Below are 24467 nucleotides of genomic sequence, written 5' to 3' on the forward strand. Positions count from 1 at the left end.
TTATCATTCTCTCTCCTACCCCTTGCATGTCATAAGACAGTAGTTACTTCGTAAAGCACATCTGTACTCTACACAGCTTTTTCTGAAAGTACATGACTGCAATTTCAAGTACATCTAGTGAACCTAGAAAGCTTTTCAGTTTATTTTATTCTTATAAGATAAAGTCCTAACCATTCTGGTTTTTTCTCTTAAAGATTTAAGAGAAGGTGGTGTTGTAAATGCACTGTTTTCTACAAAGAGAAATTACCTGGACTTTTCCAGCAAAGACACAAACTGTTTTAGGCAACTGCCTGAAAAAAAGTGTTACACATTTGTATTCTCAAATGTGATGAAAGGAATCATTGCTTCAGAGTTTAAAAGACCAAGTCATAAGATCCTGATAATGGTGGGATTTTCAAGTTTATACAGCCCTTACAGGAGGATGTGCTCTAATGTAAAATTTCACAAAGACAGCATGTCAGGTGAGGAGGAAACAAAGAGACTCAGGGAGGAAGCTTAAAGATTACTTATTCAGTAATTAGCCTCGTGCCATTTCTTTTGAAGAAGCTAGACAGCTAAATCGGTCTTTGTCTTTCTTATCCCTTTTATCAGAGGAATGTGCCTTGGGTAAAACAGAGAAAAACCTTGTCACAGAATTTGTTTGCCAGGCTTTTTGTGAAGAAAACTAACTCCTCTTTATCCTGAAAAATGTATTTCTCCTTCATATGACTTTAGCCAAGGGAAACACGTTAGCCCCTGCCCCCTCAAAGAAGTTTTAAGGTAATACCTGAGGCCCTACTATTTGAGACAGGACTTAATTTTCCCTATTTAACATAGTCACAGTCATACACAATGCCAGGATGACATTTTTAAAGTATTTTGACAAAACCAGTGCAAGTACCTGAGCAAGTCTGAGCGCCAACAGTAACTTTAGATTTATTGAGTAACGTCAACAATACTGTAGCTATTTTTACATTTGAGTTTATACAGTAATGCTGATCTTTTGCTGATTCTCATGAAAACAGATGAAGATCACTGTAAAGCAACATTGGCACATAACGTCAGAGTGTCTGCATGTTATCCGGGGGTTAGTTTGCAGCAGGTGATGGAATTGTTTCATCAGATCAGAGATATGCATCCAAACAGTCTCTGTTCATACCAACAAGTTGCTTCCAGTGAAACCCTCTGTACATGTCGCTTACATACAGCTTTGACCCTCGGTGCAGGGAAGGATGTAAAGTATCTAAAACCAGGAGTGATCCACTTAAGGCTATTAGGCTTCCTGTCCAGTTACAGCCTCAAATAAATACATTTCTGCTGCAATGCTAGGAGAGTTTAGCATGACCTAGAATGTACTGTATACTTTAAATAAAAATAAGGATATTTTGGAAATAATTGCAATTTGCGATTAACTAAAAAATACTGGGCTCAATATATATGATTAGCAATAAATACAAATTACTTAATATTTGCACATCAATTTAAGTAAACTAACGTCACTTGATAAAGTCTGATTAAGAACCGTAAAGCAGCACATTCTGCATGGATTTCAACATAAAGTATTTGCATACAGCCCATTCACGTCCATTATTAAACAAGCTAATGCAAAAAAATAACGTGTTCCCTTTGGACAGAGAGGAGATCGCTGAACTGTCCTCCCCAAGGATCCGACTCAAACTCCTCATGAAGCCACTCCAAACCCCCAGGTCAGAGTTGTTCCACACACCCTTCTCGGCTGCCAGTTCGGCTCTGTCCTTGAGAATGTGACACGCTGTCACTAATGACACCTGTGTTTGCTCCTCGCCACCAGCCAGTCACTCTGTTAACTTCCCCAAAGGAAAACCAATAGCATCCTACTTGTGAGGACACACAAGATAACACAGCTGGTTAAATCAGAAGAACGTTGTATCTGCTGAAAAGGCACCTGCAAGTCGAAAGTCTTCCTTGGTCAGCACGCTGTACATGCGCTGGGGCAGCGGCTTGGAGTAAGGGGCAGGCCGGGGGACGGTTGTGCGCAAAATCACCTCGCGACCCGTGGGCGGTGGGAAATCTGAAGTGGTGCCCACGTTGAGTCTTCGCTCCTCTGATGAACCCGATCTCCTCAGTTCTTCATCAAGTGGAGGCACTGCGGAAACCTTTAAATAAGAGCAGAGGTGTCATTACAGGGCAAGCTGTTTCTTAGCATTAGGATTCAGAAAAAAATCGTAAGAGGAACAGAGGAAGATAAGAAATGGAAAGCACATCAAAGGGCATTATGTGCGCACAGAGCAAGACGCTAATGGGATGTCAAGAAATAAACTGTGCACAATCAAATGGAAGAACCTTCATGTGTGATGGTGAAGGTCAGCCTAAGCTCCTCAGTTTCTGACAGCGTGAAGCGAGGGTTCTGACCAGAAGAAATGCCCTTCTCAAGCAGGACTCTCCTCAGCTCTCTGTGGCTCCACGAGGCCAAGCCAGCCTCCTTTGAAAAACCAGCAGTGCCACTACTGCAGTCTTGACAAGATGTCGCCTGCCTTTTCCAACTCAAAACGCCACTTCACTATGTGCTTTTCATGGCCAGAGAGGGGCTTGTGGAAGCGACACTGCAGAGCAAGTGAGACACTGTGTGATCTCCATCGATGCTCATTGCTTCAGAGCCACTATTGGCAACACTCAAGTCCAAGGGCTGGCATGCTCCAGTCAGCCCAATCAACATTGCCTAATTACAGAGATATATATATATAGATATAGATATAGATATATATATATATATATATATATATATATATACACATACACACACACTCCAATACCCTATAGGGTCCTAAAGACAACTCAAGCTTATCAATGTCACTGAGGCGTGGCACAGCCCACTGGTGACCCTCATGGCCCCTCTCAGCTGCCCCACTGCTCCCCCAGGTACTGTCCATCTCTACCTCACCTCCCCAAACACCTGGCTGTTCAATAAACTAAACACAGTGATGGCAACAGAGAAGAATATAAAAGCAAAGCCACATATTTCAGCATCAGAAAATGTTAATGTTCACTCAAATAAATGTTTGTGGTTTGGTTTTGGTTTTTTGGTTGGTTTTGTTTTTGAAGATGTCTCTATCTTTTCACTACCTGTTAAGCTCTAAAAATAGTCTGTGAAAGAGGAAAACCATTCTGGAAACACAGAATTATTGTTATGCTTCTGTGTGAACAACAGTACAAACTAAATCAGGTTGCTGTACTACATCTACCAAAATGTTCAAGTCTATGCAGCTAGGGAAGATGAGTGGGAAACGAGGGACAAAGTTGGTTACCTCATCAGAAGATTCAGTCAGCTTGGAAAGGGATGAGAAAAGAACCAGTGATGAAAGATAGAAACAAAGGCAAGTCAGAGGTGACTTACGAGAGGTTAGAAGGAGATTGTAGGTTTAAGAGACATCACACACTCCACCACTTCCAAGAACATGCATTTGCTATCATAATTTTCCTGGGAAAACTTGAGAATATAACAACACATTTTACACAGAGAGGAGCTCAGCTTCAAAAGGTAACAAACAAAGAAGTAATTCAACTTCTATTTACCAAACAGCTCTCTACTGAAATAATTCATGGTAGATTAAACACAAGAGGTTTTTGGTAGCAAGTTAGTTCCTGTCCCACTAAGAAGTCTTAATTAACAGTGAACAGTTCCTAATGGGAAGTACCTGTAACCCAGCTTTAGTTCCTGATGTTTCAAAAGAAACAAAACCCTAGAAGTTTACATACATCTTTATCAAACATTAATGCTAGAAACTCTCAGCCAGATTTAAAAACATAATGCCTCAATATTAAAAAGGCAAGTGCATGCGCTTGCCTGCATTTACAGGGAAGTCTGTAAGTAAAGCTGCTTGACACACTGAGATTTGCAAGCAGATTTTCCCTAGAGACTAGAAGGAGAAAATAAATATTCTGCTTGTCATTTCTCAGAATAACCATGGTCTGTTTTCAGAATGGTCCTTTTCATGCTGAATTGCAAAACAGTTTATTACAAAAGCATCCATTTCTTAAAAGTGTTTAATACCCAATCACAACATTTTTACAGCAATGATTTCCAAACAGGATTTCAGGCTCTAGGACGTCTGCACTACCTTGTTATTACCACTGTAGTTAAATATTAGTTAGAGAGTTTGATCCCACAAATAGGTGTAATTCTGACAGAAAATGAAGGCTGACTGCAGTCCAAGAAGTTTGGAAATCAATACTTTAAGGCTAATTACAACAAAGATTGTTTGAGAGAAAAAGGGAACATTCATACCAGTATAGGCTGGGGAAGGGTTCCCAGAAAGCAGATGCAACATTGGCAATAAGTAAACTGAATGCAGAGTTGTACTGGGAAAGAACTGAAACTCTTCCTAAACACGCTAGTTTCCACAGAAGAAATCACAAGTATTCCAAGTATAAGCCTAACTCCAAAAAGTTACTCCTTCTGAAATATTTAATATTATAATGTGTTTCTCTACATTCCTGTGTGAAACAATCAACACACTTGATTGTTTTTGCTGTGATGTTACACATATTGTGTAACTTGAATAAAGCAGAAATCTGTGCCATAATGGCATTACTGATGTTACCATTTGAAGTAAGTCAAACATTAATGACACCTCTATCTACCCAGATGGCTTTAATTGTTTCACGTCCCAGTTCGTCTACTCTTCTCTCATCTTCCAAGGTTCTGTTATTGCCAAAATCATGTTGAACATCACAAAAACACCCTCAAGCACATTTATGACAACACATGCATATATGCAGACAAAATAAACTGGCATCACATGATAAGCTGTTGTCTCATACTGCTTAGATCAGAAGCGTCTGCAAAGCAATCAAGAGCTCTCTTACCCTCTGAGCGTTCACGAACAGCTTGTGAATAATGCTGCCGGCAGGTCCTCTTCCCGCACCAATAACTGACACTTCCGGCTGCTCCAGGAGACAGTTTACGAATCTGGTGGTACAAATTATTGAAAAGGAAAAAAGAAACGTTTAATTCTGAGCAGTATCCAGCTTTCTAATCTAAAAGCAGAATTGTTTCCTGTGAGGTCCATCACTCACACAGAGTGACAACTGGCAGATGCTCTCAAGAGTTCTCTGTTCTAGAAGTTTAAGGAATAAACCCTGACTTTGCTCAGCATCCCACTCAGACACTATCATGCCTTTACACCCTTTACTCCTTTCCCTCCACCCTAAACTCCCCTTAGCCTTTGGCTGTTCCCTCCTACCTTCCTGCTCTTTCTTTCACGCTAACACAAGCAGCTGCTGTTTCACAGATAACGTAGGTCAAAACCAAGCTGAACACAGCAACCTCCCACATAAGGTCAGGAAAGGCAGCAGGGCCAATTAACACAGCCCTCTGAAAGGACCTACTTCTTTCCGTTAACTATCAATAGAACCCATGCTCCTAATGCAGATGTATACATCTATACATGTATACATTCAAAACGAAAAGCCCTCACTGTGATGGACACACAAGAAGTAGTAACAACATGACAATTTTTTTGAGCAGAAAGATACTGCACTGGTCAGACATCACTCCTCTGAACTCCCAACATGTTTGACAAACAATAATCTGACAGCAGGTAGTGAAGCAATGAAACATGGCTCGTTGCTTTTCATGCATATAGTTCCGCAGTAATACATTTCAAATTAGTAAGGAGACTACAAGAAAATGTAACTTTGGGGGGATATTTCTATCAGTTATAGAAAATACTAAATTCCTACTCCTCCTAATTTTACCTCTCTTGCAATGAAGTTCATCGAATGTACTTTTCACATACATGAAAAAATAAATCAGTACTGTCAAGATAAAACCAAATTCCATTAAAATAATTTGCATCACATGTTTTCAAAGAGATGGTTACTGAGAGGGGCATTCAGGGTACCCACATATAACATCTCCAGATAGAGTAGGGACAGGGACAACAAATGTTTATTGCTACTGTTTATTGCTCCTCAGTATTTCTGTATTATCACCACTTTCATCTGCCCTAAATTTTGAAACTACAAAAAAAAGGCAGAGGGAAAAAAAAAAAAAACCAAGTAACACATACACACACACACAAAACACAGGGGAATGGGGGGAGGGAAAAAAAGTCACCTTTGTAGATCTTCTTTCTCCTCCTCATTTTCACACTTCTCTACCCCAAATTTTGCTTTCAGAGACCTTGCCCTGGCGATGATAGCTTCCACACTCATAATCTGAGCAATGATTTCCTGCAGGAGTTGAATAAAAATGGAAATTTAAAATGTTATTTTAGCACTCCCATGGACAGTGTAAAGTCTTCAGCCCCTGCCAGTATGAAAGCCTTACTTCCAACTTCTTGTCCTCTGGATTGGGGAATCGTAGAACTTTACTGCAATGGGATATTATCTGCTTGATAATCTTCCTAACTGAAGATATATCTTCTAGTGCTTCTATTAGGAGGAAAAGAAATGAAGAAGTTGTAATTATTGCATCAGTGTCCACCCAAAAATATCTTAATAATTTATAAACATTATTTACCTTCTTCCTTTACCTTGAGTACGGCTGCATGGATGATGCAGGGCAAGAGGTGCCTTGCAAGGTCAGCTGGTTTCTGAACTGCAAGGTAATGAAGCACCTACGACATTAGAAAATTTAATACATTAGGTTAACTACAAAATACGAGCACCTACATTGAAGAATTCACAAGGGAGCACTGTTATAAGACAGGACTCAATAGGTAGTTTTTACATGAATCATTTAGTGATTGCTTATAGTCCCCAACAGGTTAGAATGAAACTAGAAATAATTATGTTTTAAGAACACTTAGTTTCTTAACAGAAACATGCAGACAAAAATCTGTTTTATTTACAAGTACCTAAGTAATAAAGCTTAGGAAGTTACATTTCACACACTAATTATTTCAGATACTTCAAACACACTGTTGTACGGCAGCAATAATTTCTGATTAACCCTATGCCACGTACTGAACAGTTTAATAACTCCAAGATTATAGTGCAATGATGTGTTTCTGTTTAAATCTTGCAGGAGAAAGAAGACAGTTTTGTACAAACATTACAGATCCGACTATCGCTAGCCACAGCTTTTTACCTTCTCTGCCTCTCTCGTGTCATCAAAGAGCCTCTTCTGCCTCCTGGCTGGGATTGGTTTTGCCGTCTCCCAGGCCTCTACCCACATGTTGCTTGGAATCTTCATTCGGGCGCTCAGCTCACCCTTAATTACTACATTCCCCTTTTCATCAACCACTTCCTCTTCGATGTAATCCCGAGGGGAGTACCACCGCACAAAATCCTCCAGACAGCAGCCAGGATTAGCTGCCTGGAATGAGGAAGAGAGAAAATTTGTGCCTGAAAGTCCTATAAAAAATGTAATAACCTGGGTAGGAAGGCAGTATGGTTTAGCGGGTAGAGCACGTGTGAGGAGCCAAAACTGACACTAGGAAAGAGACCTGAGAGGGTGAGGTGGATAAGTAAGTATAAACCAAGACAACAATGGAGGAAAAGCCCACACCGCCATCAGAAACACAGAAACCTTCTTACCCCCCCCAACAGTACATTCATCACTTATTTCAGGCAAGCTCAAAATTATACTGTTAAGTCAAGTTTCCATCTGATACTTGATACATGCAATTCACTATTTTTCTAATGTGTAAGCTTATACCAGATGAAAAAAAGCCCAAGGCTAAAAGAATCACTGGGCTGCATTCATATGCTTACAGCACTGACTTTCCATTTTTAACACTCCAGTACCAAAATTCACCTTTTCTTCTTCCTTTAAAAAGGAACTCAAAAAAAAAAATCTCCACCAACCCCCAAAAAGCCTCATTTTTCATAGATGCAATGTCAACACAAACACAGACATAGGTCCAGAAGATAAAAGGAAACCCAGCTTTCTCTTTGAAGTAGCTACTGAAGAGTGCATTTCCGCTTCAATTTATGGTTCTGTTGTTGAGTTTTGAGATCACTTGCACCTTAGAAATAAAACTGCTCCGTATAGCTGACATGAATCACTGCTAATAAACTGATATTGATATGTTATAAATACTCCTACTGTACACTACATCTGTATCCTTTTACTACAAAGTAACATTGCAATAATTTAAAAACAAAAACAAAACCACAAGATATAGCTATTTCATGACTGAATCTCCAGTATTTTGAGAGTTTTGAGAACCTTTGATGACAGCAGCATACGTGCTCTTAGCTCCCTCTGCAGAGCTCAGAAAATAAACTGAACACATCACCCAAAACCACAGCTGGTCCAGTTCCAATTTGATGAACAGCTGCATAGGACTTCTAAACAGTGATAACTTATCCTTCCCACTAAAGACCAAACACCCTCAACTATACATAAAAATTATGTCCACCTCTCTAAAGTCCAATTACAGAATGGTGAACATGTTCATAATTGTTTGTTCTTTCTTTATACCACCTTTATCCATTTGTGGCCAATTAAAGGTGTATTCTACAAAACTCACCGCTGTGGAAAGTACAGGTAAGAGAGACACTAAATAAAAGTTATGGGGTGGTGGGAGGGAGAGAGTAATTTTGATTCAGGACTTTGATGCTCAGTTTTCTTTTGACATCATTTTGTGTGGGCTTGAGTTTTAATTCCCAATTTATCAACTGTGTGTTTTAGGGGCTTCTTCCCTCCCATAGACCTTGTGCAAATTTACTGGAATGTTATAGCATAATGTATTGGATAGTCCCACATTTTGAAAGTTTTATCGATAAGGTTTTATTTTCAACTTTAAACTGTTTTGAAACTGTTTTGTGGAGGAGAAAAAAGTAGTCAGAAAAGTCTTCAAAACTGGTCAACACAAGCAAGGGGGATAGTTTAATTAAAAAGAAAGCAGTCTCACAGAATTCTTCAAGTAGCACTACCTTAAAAGATTCCATATCTGAGAGCAAGCAGGCACTCTGCATGCGTGCTCGAAGATGAGCACCTTCTGCTGATGTTCCCAGTTTTGCCAGGACCTCAGACTGTTCTTCCAGCAAATCTTCAGTCATGGGTGCTGGTTCCTGCAACATGGAAAAAGACGAGTTTACAAATCACCTCTCCAAGACTTAGCCTGTTTTAAGAAAGGGGGAGTGGAAAACTGTCTGTCACCAAAAGCTCATTCTGCTTTATTTGTACTCAAAGAAAATAAGCATAAATTTCTACTGCTTAAACTGTTTAGCCTAAAGCTGCACCTGAAGACACTAACAAAAAGAAATTAAAAAAAAACTGAGAATGAAGTAATAATATAAGGATATATTGTTAAAATCGTCAAACCCAGTGAAGCCCAAGAAGTGTTTGATACTATTTTTCTGTGATAGATGAAAGTCCACCTAAAGTAACGCAGAATCTTTGCCGTTGATACTTTCTGCACATAATTAATTGACAACATTTTGTCAGACTACACTCTGTTCAGACCTTTTACCCACACAAAACAACATCCATTAAAAAGAATTTCTCTCAAGTGAATGCAAAGTCTTGAATTTTTCATGCATGGCTGATTTCAACCTACTTCCTCTGACACCACTGCTTCCTATTTCATCCCTAGTCACCCTGCAAGAAAGTCTATGTCAGTTAACACTTTAATGTGTTTGACAATAAACCTGCTTTAGGTAATGCTAACAAGAACCTGATGACTATGGCCTTTTAGATACAAGTTTTAAAAAAAGAAAAAAGTAACAGCAAAACTGATCCAGTACTCTGGTTAGTCAGCTACAGATCTCCACAGAGGGAGGACCACAGCAGTTCCTACTTCACAAGAAAGAAAGGAAGGTGTGGAAGATGCCTCAACAGTTGGAAATAAAAAGAAACGCAAATTTAAGATAGGAAAGACAGCTTAATTCTTGTTTAAAAAGTTGTTCTGAGTGAAATTCGTTAAGGAGACCCATTCTCAAATAAAACAAAGAGCATGTGAGATTTCAGTTTAACAGCCTCATCTGGTTTTAAAAATGGAAAACAAATTCTTAAGGCAAAAACAGTGAGCAATTTTAACAACAAGTAAGGCTATAACCCACAAAGTATATACAATTTCACAGTCCTAGGTATGAGCCATATAGCATGAGGGTCATATTGCACATCCGGCTCAGCTCTCACTGCCTCACCTGTGTTATTGGAACGTAGAGAGGCTCTCCTGGATGCAACAGAGTCAGTTTTCCATGGGGATGCAGACGACCTTCTGGTTTCAAATTTACAGGATCTTTGTTGCCTTCTTTCGCTCCTCCTTTCTTTCCATTTTCCTGTCCATTTCCTTTAAGATCTTCCGTGTCACTTAGACATTCAAAGAATTCCTCTTCACTGTCACTCCACGATTCCCAAGACTTGCCAACTTCCTTTTCCTTCTCAGGGTTATCTGCAGAGTGGTCTGCTCCCTTCCCAGCATCACCACAACTACCACCAGGGGAACGATCAGACACGCTCCCCCTTTTCCCCTCATCTCTTGCTTTCTTTCTTTCAATGCAACAATTTAACATCTAACAAGTTAAGAGAAAAAAAAAAAAATCATTTAGCAATTTCTTCTCTTAGGGCAACAATGTCACAGAAAAATTTGGGGAGTCACCAAAAATCTCTTACAATTCTAAAAGATAACAATTTCATTGAACTTGTTGCTTTAACAAAGATTTTTCCAAGAAATTAAATCCAGACCCAAAAATACAAGCATAACTAAAAGTACAACAATACATTTAGCTAATAATTGCTATAATTTTCACAGTTTCCTTAGGAGAAAAATAATTCTTAAGTTTGGGATATTTACCTGAAGTTTCTGATGCAGTAAACAGCATCTCAGATCTGGAGGGCCATTAGCTAATCTAACAAAAAGTAGAAGTATTACAATTATGAATTATAAAGTTGACTCTCTCACACACATCTGGTCTTAAATCATATGAAATCCAAAAGAGAGGCAAATAACCACATTGAACCCATTCCCACAATTTCAACTACGCAGCTCTTCTATGATCTCAGAAAACAAACTAGTGAGTGAATAATCCCAGAAGTTAAACCAGATTTATTTCCTAGAGGTCATTTCTGAAGTTCAGAGGTCATTCACACTAGTACCAGAGCCAGTCTGCATTTCCTGTTCAGTTCTCCATTCGGAAATTAAAAGAGTAACTGTTTTCAAACAAAAATTAAGCACCTTTGACTGTACTTTAAAACTGCAACGATACAGTAGAGCAATCTCTATTTGAACTTCTATTTTTTTTGTTAATGTAAATATCTGGAAGTACAAACTAGCGAATAAAAGGCCAGTTCATTCCATTTTATTTTTAAAAAAGGATACATTTTTGCTCTACATTGATACCTCATCTTGACAGAACTCTTAATTTGGTCTGCAACAAGCTCTGCTGTAGAAGACACAACCTGGAAGGGCTGGAATACTTGAGACAACATTAGTTCGTGCAAAGGCTGTTGCACCAGCAGGAACTGGCAACAGCTACACCACAGAGCAAAGTTGTTTCTCCCTCTATCAGCTCCTTCACCTTTATCTAGTGATAAACTGGAAGCCAAGCATTCAGATAAGCTTTTTTTCCTTCCATTCACACAGTGGGGTGCTCTTTAACTTGAACTTCCCCAGGTATTTTGAAGTTTTCAAAGGAGGGCACAGATGCCCTTCCCTACTCCTTATCCTTTCTTGCTTTATGGAAGTAGGGCAATAAAAGTAGAGGATAGCATATGCAATTTAAAAAACCAAAACAGTGTGTTTCAAAGTCAGACTGAACTCATTCTGTTCCTGAAACAAAGAACATTTTCTCTAACAAAGCAACGACAACAAAAAAATCTTACCCTGGAATAAGGTAGTTGTTCTCCCACCTGTAACGCATTTCTAACACAAATTCTTGCCAAAGATGTGCCACTCCTTTTACACCTCCATGGTAGAAGTTTATCATGCAAAGACATAAAGCTAGTTTGTACGTCAGACTATCAGAAGGAGCAGATTTAAACTGACTGAAGAGATTCTACATAAGAAACAAAAGAAAGCAGGACATACAGGTACAATGGCATTTTTTCCAAAACTACAGAATCTCTTTCCTGTTTGACAATACAAGTGGCTAAATTCTATTTAAAAGCTGTAAGTACAAACTACAAAACACTACAGTATTTGAAAGAAATTTAAAAAAAAAAAAATTGGGAAAAAAAATAATCACTATTTCTACCTGGAGGTTCCACAAAGGTAACTTCATCTTTCCAAAAATTATCTATTACAAGACACAGGGCAATCATAGTAAAGTCTGTATGAGCACATACTCCAAATTTCTCTCTATCTCTCTTGAGTGTCAGTCAGTAAAACTTACATAATCCTCATTCTCTGGAGGAGGATTGTTTCCTGCTGAAGTCACAGTTCTGCTTTCAAATCCTTCTGCAAGCTTGTCAGCAGCATCAGGAAATAAGAACTTCAAAAAAGAAAGAAAAAAATAAATACAAACTTGCACCAGCATGGTTTTTCCTGCTTTTCCAAGTTTCTCCCTGAAGCTAATGCTGGTTACATACCAGCAATCCCTATTATTAAAATTGTTAGCAGAGTTCAGAATTCATTTTTAGTTTACTTATATTCTAGAGATTTGTTAAAACTTAGGCTGTTCCAAAAAGCTGATAAATGCAATTTAAGTAAAGGAACTGACATCAGAGACCTTTTTCATAATTCTGCTTTAAACTATAAACCAAATGCATCGGTGTAAGCACTAACTACATGTTTTATATGCATTTAACAGACGTAGACAGTTCACTTACCAGAAGAATAGTGTTTAGAACTTCATTGTTTAAAGGTGATTCATCTACACCTCTATGTTTGCGAATCTTTTTCTTTGCACTGTGAACCATATTTGTCACTGATAATTTATGGATTGGGACTGGTGCTGGCTCCGTGAGCTTCGACAGAGCATGGCTAATGTCAGCAACCTCTATAAAATAAAATAGAATTAACAAAATTAAAACAACCACCCCTATACAACTATCTCTTTAAAAAGTTCACCTGACATACTCAGTCTGTTTATCTTGTATTGACTTTCAACAACCTGTTAACCAAAACTACATTCCTGTGCTGTCAGGTTCCGCACATTATGTTCACTGTTTTTAGCCACAAAGATAAAGCAGAAGAACCAGATCACGAAGGAGTCACAGACTGTCCTTGATTTATTTTACTGAATTAAGTCTACACTGGGTTGGCTGTAGACAGCGCCTGCCACCTACTGTAGCAGTACTGATACTTGCAGACAGCTACAGGTTAGAGCATCAGCAAAAAGCCTGCTGACAAACCAGTATTTAAACTTTGTTTATACGTGAAACGAATGAATATGCTGCACACAGTAGAGCCTGTTCGAGTGTGTGCTAGAGCTTTAGATAAACCTTAAATAAATCCAGTATTAGTCACTATATATGTGATCTTACATGGCATAAGCACAATTCTGGTTTAGAGTCCTAAGGTAAACTCCTCAAATCAAAAGACTTTTCCAGAGTTGTTGCTGGTAAACTTCAGAACCTCTCTTACAATAAAAGGAATTGCCATTGTTAAAAAGAGGGGCAGAGAAATTTAAGTGAATCATTACCAGGAACCTGAAAAATCTCATATTGGCAAACATGTCAAGAAAACTAGAGACAAGAAGGGTTAACGAGACTGTACATCAAGCACTAAGAGTAATACACACCCTACTTGGTCTAACACCTTTTTCAGCTAACTAGCAAGCTCCTTCAAAACTAACACCAAGTATAATCAAAGAAAACAGACTGCTATGGGTCATATTTGGATGGAAAAAAAAGCAACAAGAGGCAGGAAAGGAGGGGATGTTCACCATATACAGCAAGAAAAGCAAAAGAAAGGGACACAGACATCCAAAACATGTTGGTATCTATGCTGCTGGGATAAAGTCTGACCTGTTGGCCAGATAATTTTGTTTTGGTTTGTTGTTCTGTTTGGTGGGTTTTGTTGGGTTTTGTTTGGTTGGTTTTGGACATTTTTTTTTTTTGAGGATGACAGCAAAGCCTCTCAAACAGATTAAAGGCTCTTTAAACTGGCCCTTAAAACGTGCACTACATCGTACTTCAAAAAGCAGAAAAAGAGTGGAAAAAATATATTAAAATATGCAGACAAATCTGTTTGATGTTCGTTCAACTCTTGTACACGCTGGTCAAATTTTAAACCCTTGTTTTCCAGTGGGGAAGGGGTGGGGATGGGGTGGAAACAAAAAAAACCACCATCCACACCTATAACAGAGGCAATTGTCCTCTGGGACTTTGAAAACTAGGCTTGCCTAGAATTCATGAGAAATTATACAATGTAGCAATCATCAGAAAATTCCTAGGAGCATTACAGAAAATGCCTAACAATCAAAACTGAACAACACAAATCATCAAGATTTTAGTTTCACCTTTTCCTTCCTCTTCAAATGCAGACCTTCCAAGTATCTCATCAGTTGACTCCTTCCGACGGCAAAGCTTGAAGAATTCAGTAAGAAAGTCACCTATAAGAGAAAAAGTTTCTGAACAACTACTCAGTTAAAAGCTCATTGAACAATAAGCTAACCCTCAAAGTGATTCCTAAGGGACAGTAAATTTTATCTTTTCATCTGACAGCACTTGATAATTCCTTCTGAAGCACAAATATCTTCAAACCATATAATTAAAGCTTAGGAAAACGCCCATCTCGACAGCTATCAGCAACCTCTCCAGAGAACAGTTTTGCATACAGATTAATCCACTTCTTCATGCAAAGCAAGATGAATTTTTTTTATTTTTTTAGTTTTGAAGACCTTTTCCCCACAAGCTAAAAGGCAAGGACGATCAACAGTACAGGTCTCTGGGCATACCAATCCTGCCTGTCAGATGGACTGATTCAACTAAGGAAATGAAAATATGCACAAAGCACCCATTAAAATCTAACGATCCTAGGAAATCTAAATTTTCACAGAACACACACAGTATGTGCTTATTCTCTAGAAGCTGCTGAAGCAAAAAAAGCAATGCAGTTCAGAGTACACAGATGCAGAATAACCTACAGCAGAACCTTATGGTTTTGCAAAGCTTGTGTTCTTGAAAAAGCAGCCCAAAATAGTGTGAGGAAACAGAAGTCTTCAGGAAACCAACAATTCAATCCTAACTTCATAACTTAAAAGCCATAAGAGAAGATAGTGAATTCTGATGCCTTACCCAATAGACACTGAGGGTTATCTGCTTTTCTGACTCTCACGGACCACTGAGGTGCCTGAATAGGATCCAGGTCACTTTAAAAAACAAAACAAAACAAAAATCACACACAAAAAAACCAACAAACAAACAAAAGTGACATGTTGTCAACATAAGTATGCAAGAGACAAATATCAAATTCTCAAGAAATGGAATGTCATAGCCAATTAGGCCACGAAATGCACCACATTACACAGGAGAACATGACAAACCCTCTGAAATGCAAGCAAGAGTCCCTGTTCTTATCTGTACACATAACATGAATAAGAAACACATGAGAACAATTACGTTACAACACAACTACATCGTCTTATTTTAAAGCGTATTAATGTTGAAAATTCAATTCTACATTAATTAAAACAATAAACCACTTATTTTTTCTTCTTTCTTCAGTATCAGTATATTCCACATTCCATTATCACATTTCCCAATAAATAAGCAACACACAAGACTTTTAAGTGTAGCATGAGAATATGACCAAAAATGGAGGTGCAAGTTCTGTTGAGATTATGATACATTAATATTTTCTCACACAGAAATGCATTTCAACATAAGCTTTTTCCCAAACAAGGCATTTTATCAACTGACCTCGGCATTTCTCAAAATAGGTTCTCTTTCACACACACAGTCATGTACATTTCAGATGTCGCTAAATGCAGTAGTTCACAAATGAAGTACATTTCTAGATATTTGCAATTCAGACAAAATACTTACGAGTAAACATCATTGTCGACAATTATACCTTCTGCCAGGTGAGGCCATGTGGTAGCTAAATGAAGCTCACTGAAACAAAACAAGACTTAAATCTGTCAGTGCTAGTAGAAAGTGTTCTCTTTATCATTGTTAAGATGTTGAAGGGTATTTGTGATAGGTCACATTTAAGTCCCTCTCTGTATTTTGCACCTACATCCAGAAATGTGCCAGAAGAGGACACAAAGAGACTGTAATAATTCAGTTTATGGACCCTCACTATTTAAGTCCAACCCTTGAATGAAGGCACACCATCTTTACAGTTTATCTCCAGTTAAGGTATATTTCAACATAATAGTTTCAGAGCTAAATGGAGTAGACCAGAAGTTTATGGTGAAAGATGTATGAGCTAGAAACCTGAATATCGTTAGACAATTTTGCAAATGGTCTTATTTGCTATTAGATCATTACTTTTCACAGATTTATTTTTTTAATGTACTTAAATAATTAAATATCTGTTATGTACATGCTAAGTGATAGGCAGGCAAAGCTAAGATTTGAAAGAATATGCCTCTAAGTCCTCCATTAAGGAATTTATAAAACACAGCTTTCTGAACTGGTACCTTACCTAATAGGATCCTCACAGGCACCAAATGGTAACTTCCCAAACTCAAGGCCTCCAACTTCTCCCCCAACTAGAGCATCTATATCTGAAGACAGATCAACACATTTTCCATACAGAATTTATGGAATATTTTAAGCAGCACATCAACCTAATTTCACAGTAAAAACACTGTAGTGTAGGATGACCAGAGAGTAAGTGAGCAGCTAACATTACACGGCTATGAAAACACAATCCCAGCATACAGTCAAAATAATTGTTTCCAGCAGAAACCGGGAAGTACTCATGCAGCAGGACATTCAAAAAGAAAGATAAAATTCTTCAATCCATCTTGAGGGAAGGTTATTCCCTTCATATAGGCAAAGATGATAGCTATAAAGGTAGCCTTAAAGAGTCAATGTTGACACAAGAACAAATAGACATGAATTTGCCATAAAAATATTTAGGCAGGAAATTGGTTTCAAGCAGAAAAGGAAGACTCCAGAAAAGCAACTCTGCAGAGTGAAAAAAACAACTACTTTTAAAAGGCTGACATTTTCATGAGAAGACTGACAGTTTATGTCTCCTGCAGTTAAAGATGTAACCCAATGATGTGAGATTTCCTGTAATCCCAGGTACTTAAAAGATGCCTTCCAGCATCCTCAGCCACTTGCCACATATTATATCCTTCAAATATACAAACCAAAAATAGACAGCTTTCTCTGCAGAAAAATTTAAATGAGTAATAATGCATTGTAATACCATTATAATAATGCTATTACAGTATCTGATTCTTACTTTTAAACACATCTGGCAAACTGTTTACATACAAAACAAATGAGGTATTAGAACAGATAAAATCTTTGGATAACTTAATTATATAATTTCCTCCTCCAGAGAAGATGAAAGACACATTTAAATTCTTTGCTTTTACCTCAGAAGACCTAATTGAGTGAGGGTAATAAAGTACAGGTCTAGTTGTTCACAAGGAACATAAAACCACAACTGCATGTAGCAACAGAAATCAAAATGATGTTGTTCATCTCCAGTTTCTGCAATGCACTATGCCACTAGTTCCCTTAACCAGAATCCTCTGAAAGCGCAGAATTTATTCAAATTGGTCAAATCAAGAGATACGATCAGAGTGGTACAACTCATTCGTCACAAACCAGGCACCCTGATTGATTGAATAACTATAACAAGGCATGAGAGACTACAGAAAACATTGACTTCTGTGTCTGCAGACACAATAAACAATGAAAACTGTAGAACTCGCTTCCCAACTTCTTTATGTAAACTTGGTTTACCTACGAAGCGAAACTATCACTTAAAACAGCACTGTTTTCCTCTGACCCTGAAGAGCAGGATTCTCTTTAAACATATTTTCAACATTCATTAGGTACAAACCACACAGGATCAACTTCACTACAGACTTATTCAAAACACACCTTTGATTAGACTATTTTTTTTAAGCAAAGGAAAAACCAACAGTTAGGTAATTAGACCAAGGTCACACAGGTTCTGCCTCTCTAAGCGTGCCCTAAATACTTTAACCTCGTTACGTAAAACTACTACCAAGTCAAGAATAGAACTCAGGCTTTTTAATTGCTCCACCACCTTATGCCTAAAATACCACATCACTACTAAAATGTGGGTTAAGAGGAACTAGCATCTACCCCTTTTCCTACAGATTTGTCTACTTTTGAGCCTGCTACCTATTAGAAATAGGTCTGTTAAAAACAAATCCTTGATACCCAAGGATGAAAGTGTTACCACCAAGCAAGTAAGCATATGAGAGTTCACTGTGAGAATACCAAGTGAGCAGACTCACTCTGTTTCTCCTAACTAGCATCACTACAGGAAAAACTTATCAAGTCTAATGTACCTACTATAGATTCAAGTATATACACTACTTTTCCCCTTTTCTGCCCTCATATCAAGCTACTACAATAAAAGACTTAATTGGAAATTTTTCCTGCATGAAAAAAATAAACAAATGAACTGCTTGGCTTAGTTAGTATTGAGTGAACAACAAAAATGCAAACTTTTACCTCAAGTGAGGTCCATATAATATTTTCTCCTTTTCCTATTGTTCATACACTTAAATAGTGAAGTATTAAGATAAGTTACTTTATGGAAATTATTAACAAATACACCTGTGAAGTATTAGCACCTACTAGAACCTGAATCCAAATGTTTCCCTAAGGAATTCAGGGCAGAATTCTTTACAGATCCACAGTCACCCTTTTCTCTCCAAACAGATATTACCATTTTAGAAGTATCTCTAAATGTTAATTAAAAAGCTATTTCTAGGCACAGCCCTAACCATAACACACAGCCACAGACACAATTCCAGAGCAGCTTAAAGCTTGCCAGCCTATTGCAGGGAGCAATAGGCTGTAACTGAGGCCTTTCCTAGTAATACAGAAAGTATTTGAATTCTTCTGGCAAGACACACAGACGTTTTCTTTAGCACTAACTTTATCTTAAAGTAAGTTATTCTGAGGACATGAATCTCCTACCTGGTGGCTGCTGGGGCCAGAAATACTGCTGCCAGTCTTGAAGTACATATGTAAGCCGAATCGCCATGCTAACCGGAGGCAGTGGTGTTAAAGGGCATCCCTTGAAAATATTAGAGAAAAATAAAAAAATCAAGGAAGAGTACATACTCCCAAACATTCCGGATCTTGAACCCAAATTAGTTATGATAAATTGTATCAGACCATAATTTTACCAGAACTGCAACACCCCAAGTACTACTAGTAAAGCCATTGCCCAAGAAGACGCAGGTAAAAATAGGTATATAAGCTTTCTAAAAATGCAGGAGACATTCATATGCTCCATTTAACTGGTAATTCAGAAGTAACTCTGATCCAGAATGCATTAGAGTTTCATTAAGGACACTTTCCTCAGTGTTTTGACAAGATTGCTATCCATCAATATTAGTTGCGAAGTGTTGCAGTCAGCCATGCCACCCCATGAACAAAGTGCGCACTCAGGCTCCTCACATTTCATTATGTTGTTCCCTCTTAACTGAGCTTGGGACACTACACAGTATCAGATTAAAAGCCCACCCCAACCCTTCCTTCTCCTTTTAAATAGCAAAACAGAGTTTGTTTTGGGGAGGGGGAAGGGAAGGTTGTTATAAGGAGACTGTAAAACAGACACATTCTTTCACATGCCAGTGGAAAACAAAAATGGGAAAGGTGGTAACAATGAGGAACACAACCTGCCCCAATTTTCACTCTTTATCACTAGATCCTGACAATATCTGGAAAAAGGCTTTGCTGGTATCAACAGTGTAAGCCTCATCCTTACCAAAAAGAAAAAAAAAAAAAACCCACAACCAACCAACCTAGAAGACAGAAGTGAATCTACAAGCAACCAGGTAATAAAAGAATTATTTTTAACACCAGTTACATACATTCAAATGCACTTACAATCTTGGATTTGAAGATATCCAGTAATCCTGACAAATGAGTATACTGAGTTGGCACTTTGCGAAGATGAACCATTTCGAAGTCAGTTCGAACTCCTGGACCCTGACATTCTCCAACATACATTCGTCGCCATTTATTATGTATTTGCACAAATAGTGGTACTTGACTATAAAACACGAATATTTCAGATTATTTTAAATGTCATGCTGTTTAGCAGTCTTTAAAACTAGCTAAATATTTTAACAAAATTTCAACTATTTTGTATTCTTTAGAACACATTTTCTCTTCACAGAACACACTTTAAAATGCTCAGTAGGAATCGAAGAAAAACACGGTTAACTTCACCACTAAATTGAATGCCTAACAAATTGTCACGTCATAAGTGTAGCCCTATCCATGACTTCAGTTACCTAATTTTCAGCCTAAGTATTTTTTGAGGAATATTAGAAAGTTACTGTTACCACACATAGGGAAAAAATCCTTCACCAAAACTTTTATTTTGTATACCAGTTATTCCAACAACTTCTAGCAGCTTTTAAAAGCTTTTAAGGTTTTCAAATAATAATGAATATAAATAACATACTGAATCAATATTTTAAGAGTTTCTGTCAGAAATATTTAAAATCTGTGAGAAATATTTTTAAAATATTAATAATAATTAAAATGTTTTTTAAAAACAATTATGGTGCACAGATATCAAAGACTGAATGTACTTTGCTAACAATTTAATACTTCGTCCTCGCAATAGCAGTATGCCAGAGTTTTACCTAGACAAGTAAGAAGGTTTACGCTTTCACCTACCAGCCAGTGTTCCCCAGTGCAATGGAAACGGAACTCAGCAAAAGGTTACATTTGGATTCACTAAGAACTGCATCATTATTGGCAGCCGGAGCAATAACCACAAACTCACGTAAGCCATACCTTAAGAGAGAGAGAAAAAAAAAGGAGCACACTTCTGGTTTTTAGCAACCCAGCTGAAACACAGAATTTTTAGAAGTATTGTAACCTGAATAACCCAATTGTCACCCACAGTGTGTGGAATCTGTGCTTTTGATGTGAATACCTCTTTCAGAGAGGTCAAGAACTGAGTGGGTATGGAGTGCTGCACATTCTCAAATTACGAACTACTAGAGCTTAACAACATTAAAACACTGTACTCAAAGTAGTACGAGGACTCCCAGGTCTATTAGTCCTGAGTTTTTAAAGTATTTATACATAAAAACTATCTCTCTAGAACAATGCTATAACATGCTATAGATCTGCATTATTAAGAATATGGTGGTTGTTTCTTAAGGTGCTGCAGCTTTCCTTTTTAAGAATGCATCTAAACATTACAAATATAAAAGCTTGGTTAGTTTGTGAAATTAAGAAAAAAATATTTTGAGGGGAAAAAAATAAGTAAAGATAGACCCACTGCAGTGGACTTTTTTTGCACTACTTTTCTGCATCCAGTACAAAGAATCATTTTACTCAAGCTCTAACTCTTGATGGAAAAAAAATACATGCAAATGATTGTGCCAGCATAAAAGATTTTTCAATTGCTATGCTTGTGTTAAAAATGAGAGGTAGCACACGTACCATCTTACCAGACAGTGAGCTCTAGGAGGAAAATCATTGTTCATGCACAGCAAGTCCTGCATAGGCAGAGGAAGGGCATCTACGACAAAAATTGGTACATAAGATGAGCATCAACATCCATTCAACTAACTTACAATTTCCTGGTATTAGCAATCTGATGAACACAAAGCATATCAGAAGCAGAAATGTCAGATCACACCCATCAGATCCCACAAAATATCACACAGAAACAGATCAACACACTGTGAATTCCACATTCTGAAATTGTCTTTTGCCATATCCTTACAGGCACGTAAGAGAACTATCAGCTACCTTCCACCAGATCCTCTTTTCCATCTTTGTCACTGGGTTCTTGTACAAGATAATGATGGGTAATTGAGAATTTGAAGTCTGCAAATGAAATTTCATCTGTTTTTTCTTCCCATGTTCCTGTGGTATATACACCCTGCATACAAAAAAGGTGTTATTTGATCACATAAATTCAGGTTAACATTCATAGGACTTGAAAAGTACACTGTCTACACAATTTAAAACATTTAGTCATCTTTTTCTAATGCTAAATATTTATTCTTAAATAGCTGAACATGGTTTAATTTAAAAAAAAAAAAAAGCCAGTTTTCAAAGCACTTTATTATAAAGGTAGCTGAATGGTAAAAACGTTGCAAATAATCATTTCACGGACCAGCTATCTCCCTGAGAACTCTTCAGAATTACACGACAATAAAGGGGCAGATAGAACCTTTCATATCCAACTACACATCTGAAGTACATACACTCCCAACTTCGCCCAAAGACAGAAGTTTCCCACCTGGGATTTTATCTGTACCTATATCCATACCATTCTACACAAATATTACTTTGATATTTACTTTGAATATGTTTTTTCTGAGAAATTATTTTTAATCTGTAATTTGTAAAACTTCTGTGTGTAAGGGTAATTTTTAAACAAAATTACAGCAAAGTTTCTAGGAAAAAAACCCACAACATCGCTGTATGGGATTGTATGCTGCTAATAAAACAAAGCAACTTGGACAACCCTTTGATCTGTTAAGGGTGTCTTCTCACTACAAATCAAGAGAGGTCTAATCAAAAAGACAGGAAGGTGCTGACAGCTAAGGTTGAAAACTACTTCATTAGATAAGTTTTTGTTTTGAATACTCTGTACCCTGACTAAAATTAAGAATCATAAAATTCCTCTGGAAACACAGCAGCCATTCAATCCCAACAGCTGAATTTATTTGCACTAGTATGCAGAAGAGTTCAGCAATTTCCTCTGCATTTTACAGGGCTGAGAAAGTACTACAAAGGCTCTAATCAGAATTTGAAAAAAACCTCTCCGATCTATGAAACACACTGAGTCACAAGCAGTACTACGCAAACCTCAATTATAAGCAAGTGACGAAGGCACAAGGCAGGGCAAAAAGAAACTCCTTAAGGATTTGGAACAGCTTTAACGATGTTGCCAGATTCAAAGCTGGGAATAATAATTAAAAAAATAAAAAAAATCAATAGGCCCTATATGAAGATCCAACTTTATCAGGGAAATAGCATGTTAGGCAGACAGTCACAGCAACTGTTTGTCAAATTGCTACTTTACATGCAAAATTCCTTAATACAAATCATTATCTGCCACACCTAACAAAACGGCAATACACATAACACACACGTGTATCGCTAGCCAGTAATTCAAATCCTAAAAGAAAATTCAGAAGCAGCAACCAACCTTTTCTAGAGGTTTGCCTGAAGAAATCCCAATAAGTTTCCAGTCATTCAATACTTCTTCTATTTTTGAAATAAATCTATTAGGGAGGGGAAAATGCATTAATATGTGCTGAACACTAAACTTGTATTATAATTCAGCTCCCTATAAGTAGGGAACATGTTGTCCTATTACAGAATTCCTCAAAAAAAAACCAAAAACCCACACACAAAACACCCCAAAGTATCGCAACAAAAACAGAACAATTGCTTCCTCGTATAAATAAAATGGTCCTCATATGTTTACACTTCAGATGACAGTTACTTTTAGCAACTGCTAGGAGCATGCTTTGAGTGATTATAGAATTTCACTTTTTTCTGGTATTGCAGCAAATTATATATATATATATATATATGTATATATATATACGCCTGTTTCATTGTTCACAAATATTAAGCATTTGACACAAAATTATAAACTAAATTCAGACTTAAAATGGAATGCTTACAATCTTTCTCCTGTCATAGACATCATCACTGGAAAAAAAACCACATTTTAAAATGTAATACATTAAGAATGCAAGAGCATTCTTCACCTTAATTTTTCTTGTACGCTGCTCTACTAACTTTAAAAGGCTTCAGCTATGAGGCGACTAGTTTAATAATCGGGTAGCTACTTCAGAAAAAAATATAAGCCTTCTAGATGTTTATTCTAATCCCTCGCAAACAGACATTAAACCAGACCTTTCACTCAGTTCAGAAACAGCTTGACTAGATCCTCTTAACCACCTCATCAGCTGGGCCTGAGCCGCGGTCGCAGGGACGGGCCGGTACTGACAGAACAGGCGGGACGAGGCGCCGGCTGCACCGGCTACCGCCCAACGCGGCCTCCCGGCTGGCGGGCCCGGGGTCAGCGCGGGGCCCGGGGGCAGCGCGGGGCCCGGTTCCCCTCGGCTGGGGTGACACGGCAGAGTCCCCGCGATCCCCTCACAATGAGGGGGGCGGGAACGGCGGCAGCACCCACCTCTCCCACTCGGAGGCGGTGGTGAAGTCCGTGATCTCAAACACCTCCGACTCGGGCTGCGGGGAGAGAGCGGAAGAAGCGGTGAGCGGGGAGACCGCCGCGGAGAGCGCAGGGGAAGAGAGGGGGCGAAACACTCACCTCACTGTCCGCCGCCATCTTGCGCCGCTGCCGGGACACCCCGCGGCGCGGAGGCTGACGGGAACGCGGCGGAGTGCGGGGGGGACGTCCCGCTTGGCGCCGCCGGTCGCCTCACGGCCCGGCTCCCTTACAGCCCGGCTCTCCGGGAGCCACCCGGTCCCCTCTTCC

The 24467-nt window shown here is 38.3% G+C and overlaps 1 protein-coding gene across 2 annotated transcripts; it reads right to left on the reverse strand.

The window, feature by feature from the left end:
• Positions 1 to 889: 889 nt before the first annotated feature.
• On the reverse strand, positions 890 to 24397 carry RAB3GAP1 (RAB3 GTPase activating protein catalytic subunit 1). Of its 2 annotated transcripts, XM_065841085.2 has the most exons (24): positions 24300 to 24397; positions 24162 to 24217; positions 23163 to 23238; positions 21752 to 21884; positions 21440 to 21518; positions 20663 to 20782; positions 19862 to 20027; positions 18944 to 19043; positions 16449 to 16530; positions 15845 to 15913; positions 15095 to 15168; positions 14317 to 14409; positions 12683 to 12852; positions 12247 to 12345; positions 11738 to 11910; positions 10710 to 10764; positions 10060 to 10428; positions 8845 to 8982; positions 7052 to 7279; positions 6482 to 6578; positions 6290 to 6393; positions 6077 to 6192; positions 4825 to 4927; positions 890 to 2114 (listed from the first exon to the last, which is right to left on the reverse strand). In XM_065841085.2, the coding sequence occupies exons 1-24, from the start codon at positions 24315 to 24317 to the stop codon at positions 1872 to 1874; spliced, it is 2961 nt and encodes a 986-aa protein (XP_065697157.1). In that variant the 5' UTR covers positions 24318 to 24397; the 3' UTR covers positions 890 to 1871. The 2 variants fall into 2 exon arrangements, with proteins under 2 accessions (XP_065697157.1, XP_065697158.1); XM_065841086.2 differs by lacking the exons at positions 890 to 2114; positions 4825 to 4927; positions 6077 to 6192 and having other exon boundaries at positions 6495 to 6578.
• Positions 24398 to 24467: the final 70 nt, after the last annotated feature.

This window comes from Patagioenas fasciata, chromosome 7 (genome assembly GCF_037038585.1).
Source record: "Patagioenas fasciata isolate bPatFas1 chromosome 7, bPatFas1.hap1, whole genome shotgun sequence".
Classification (NCBI taxonomy): domain Eukaryota; kingdom Metazoa; phylum Chordata; class Aves; order Columbiformes; family Columbidae; genus Patagioenas; species Patagioenas fasciata.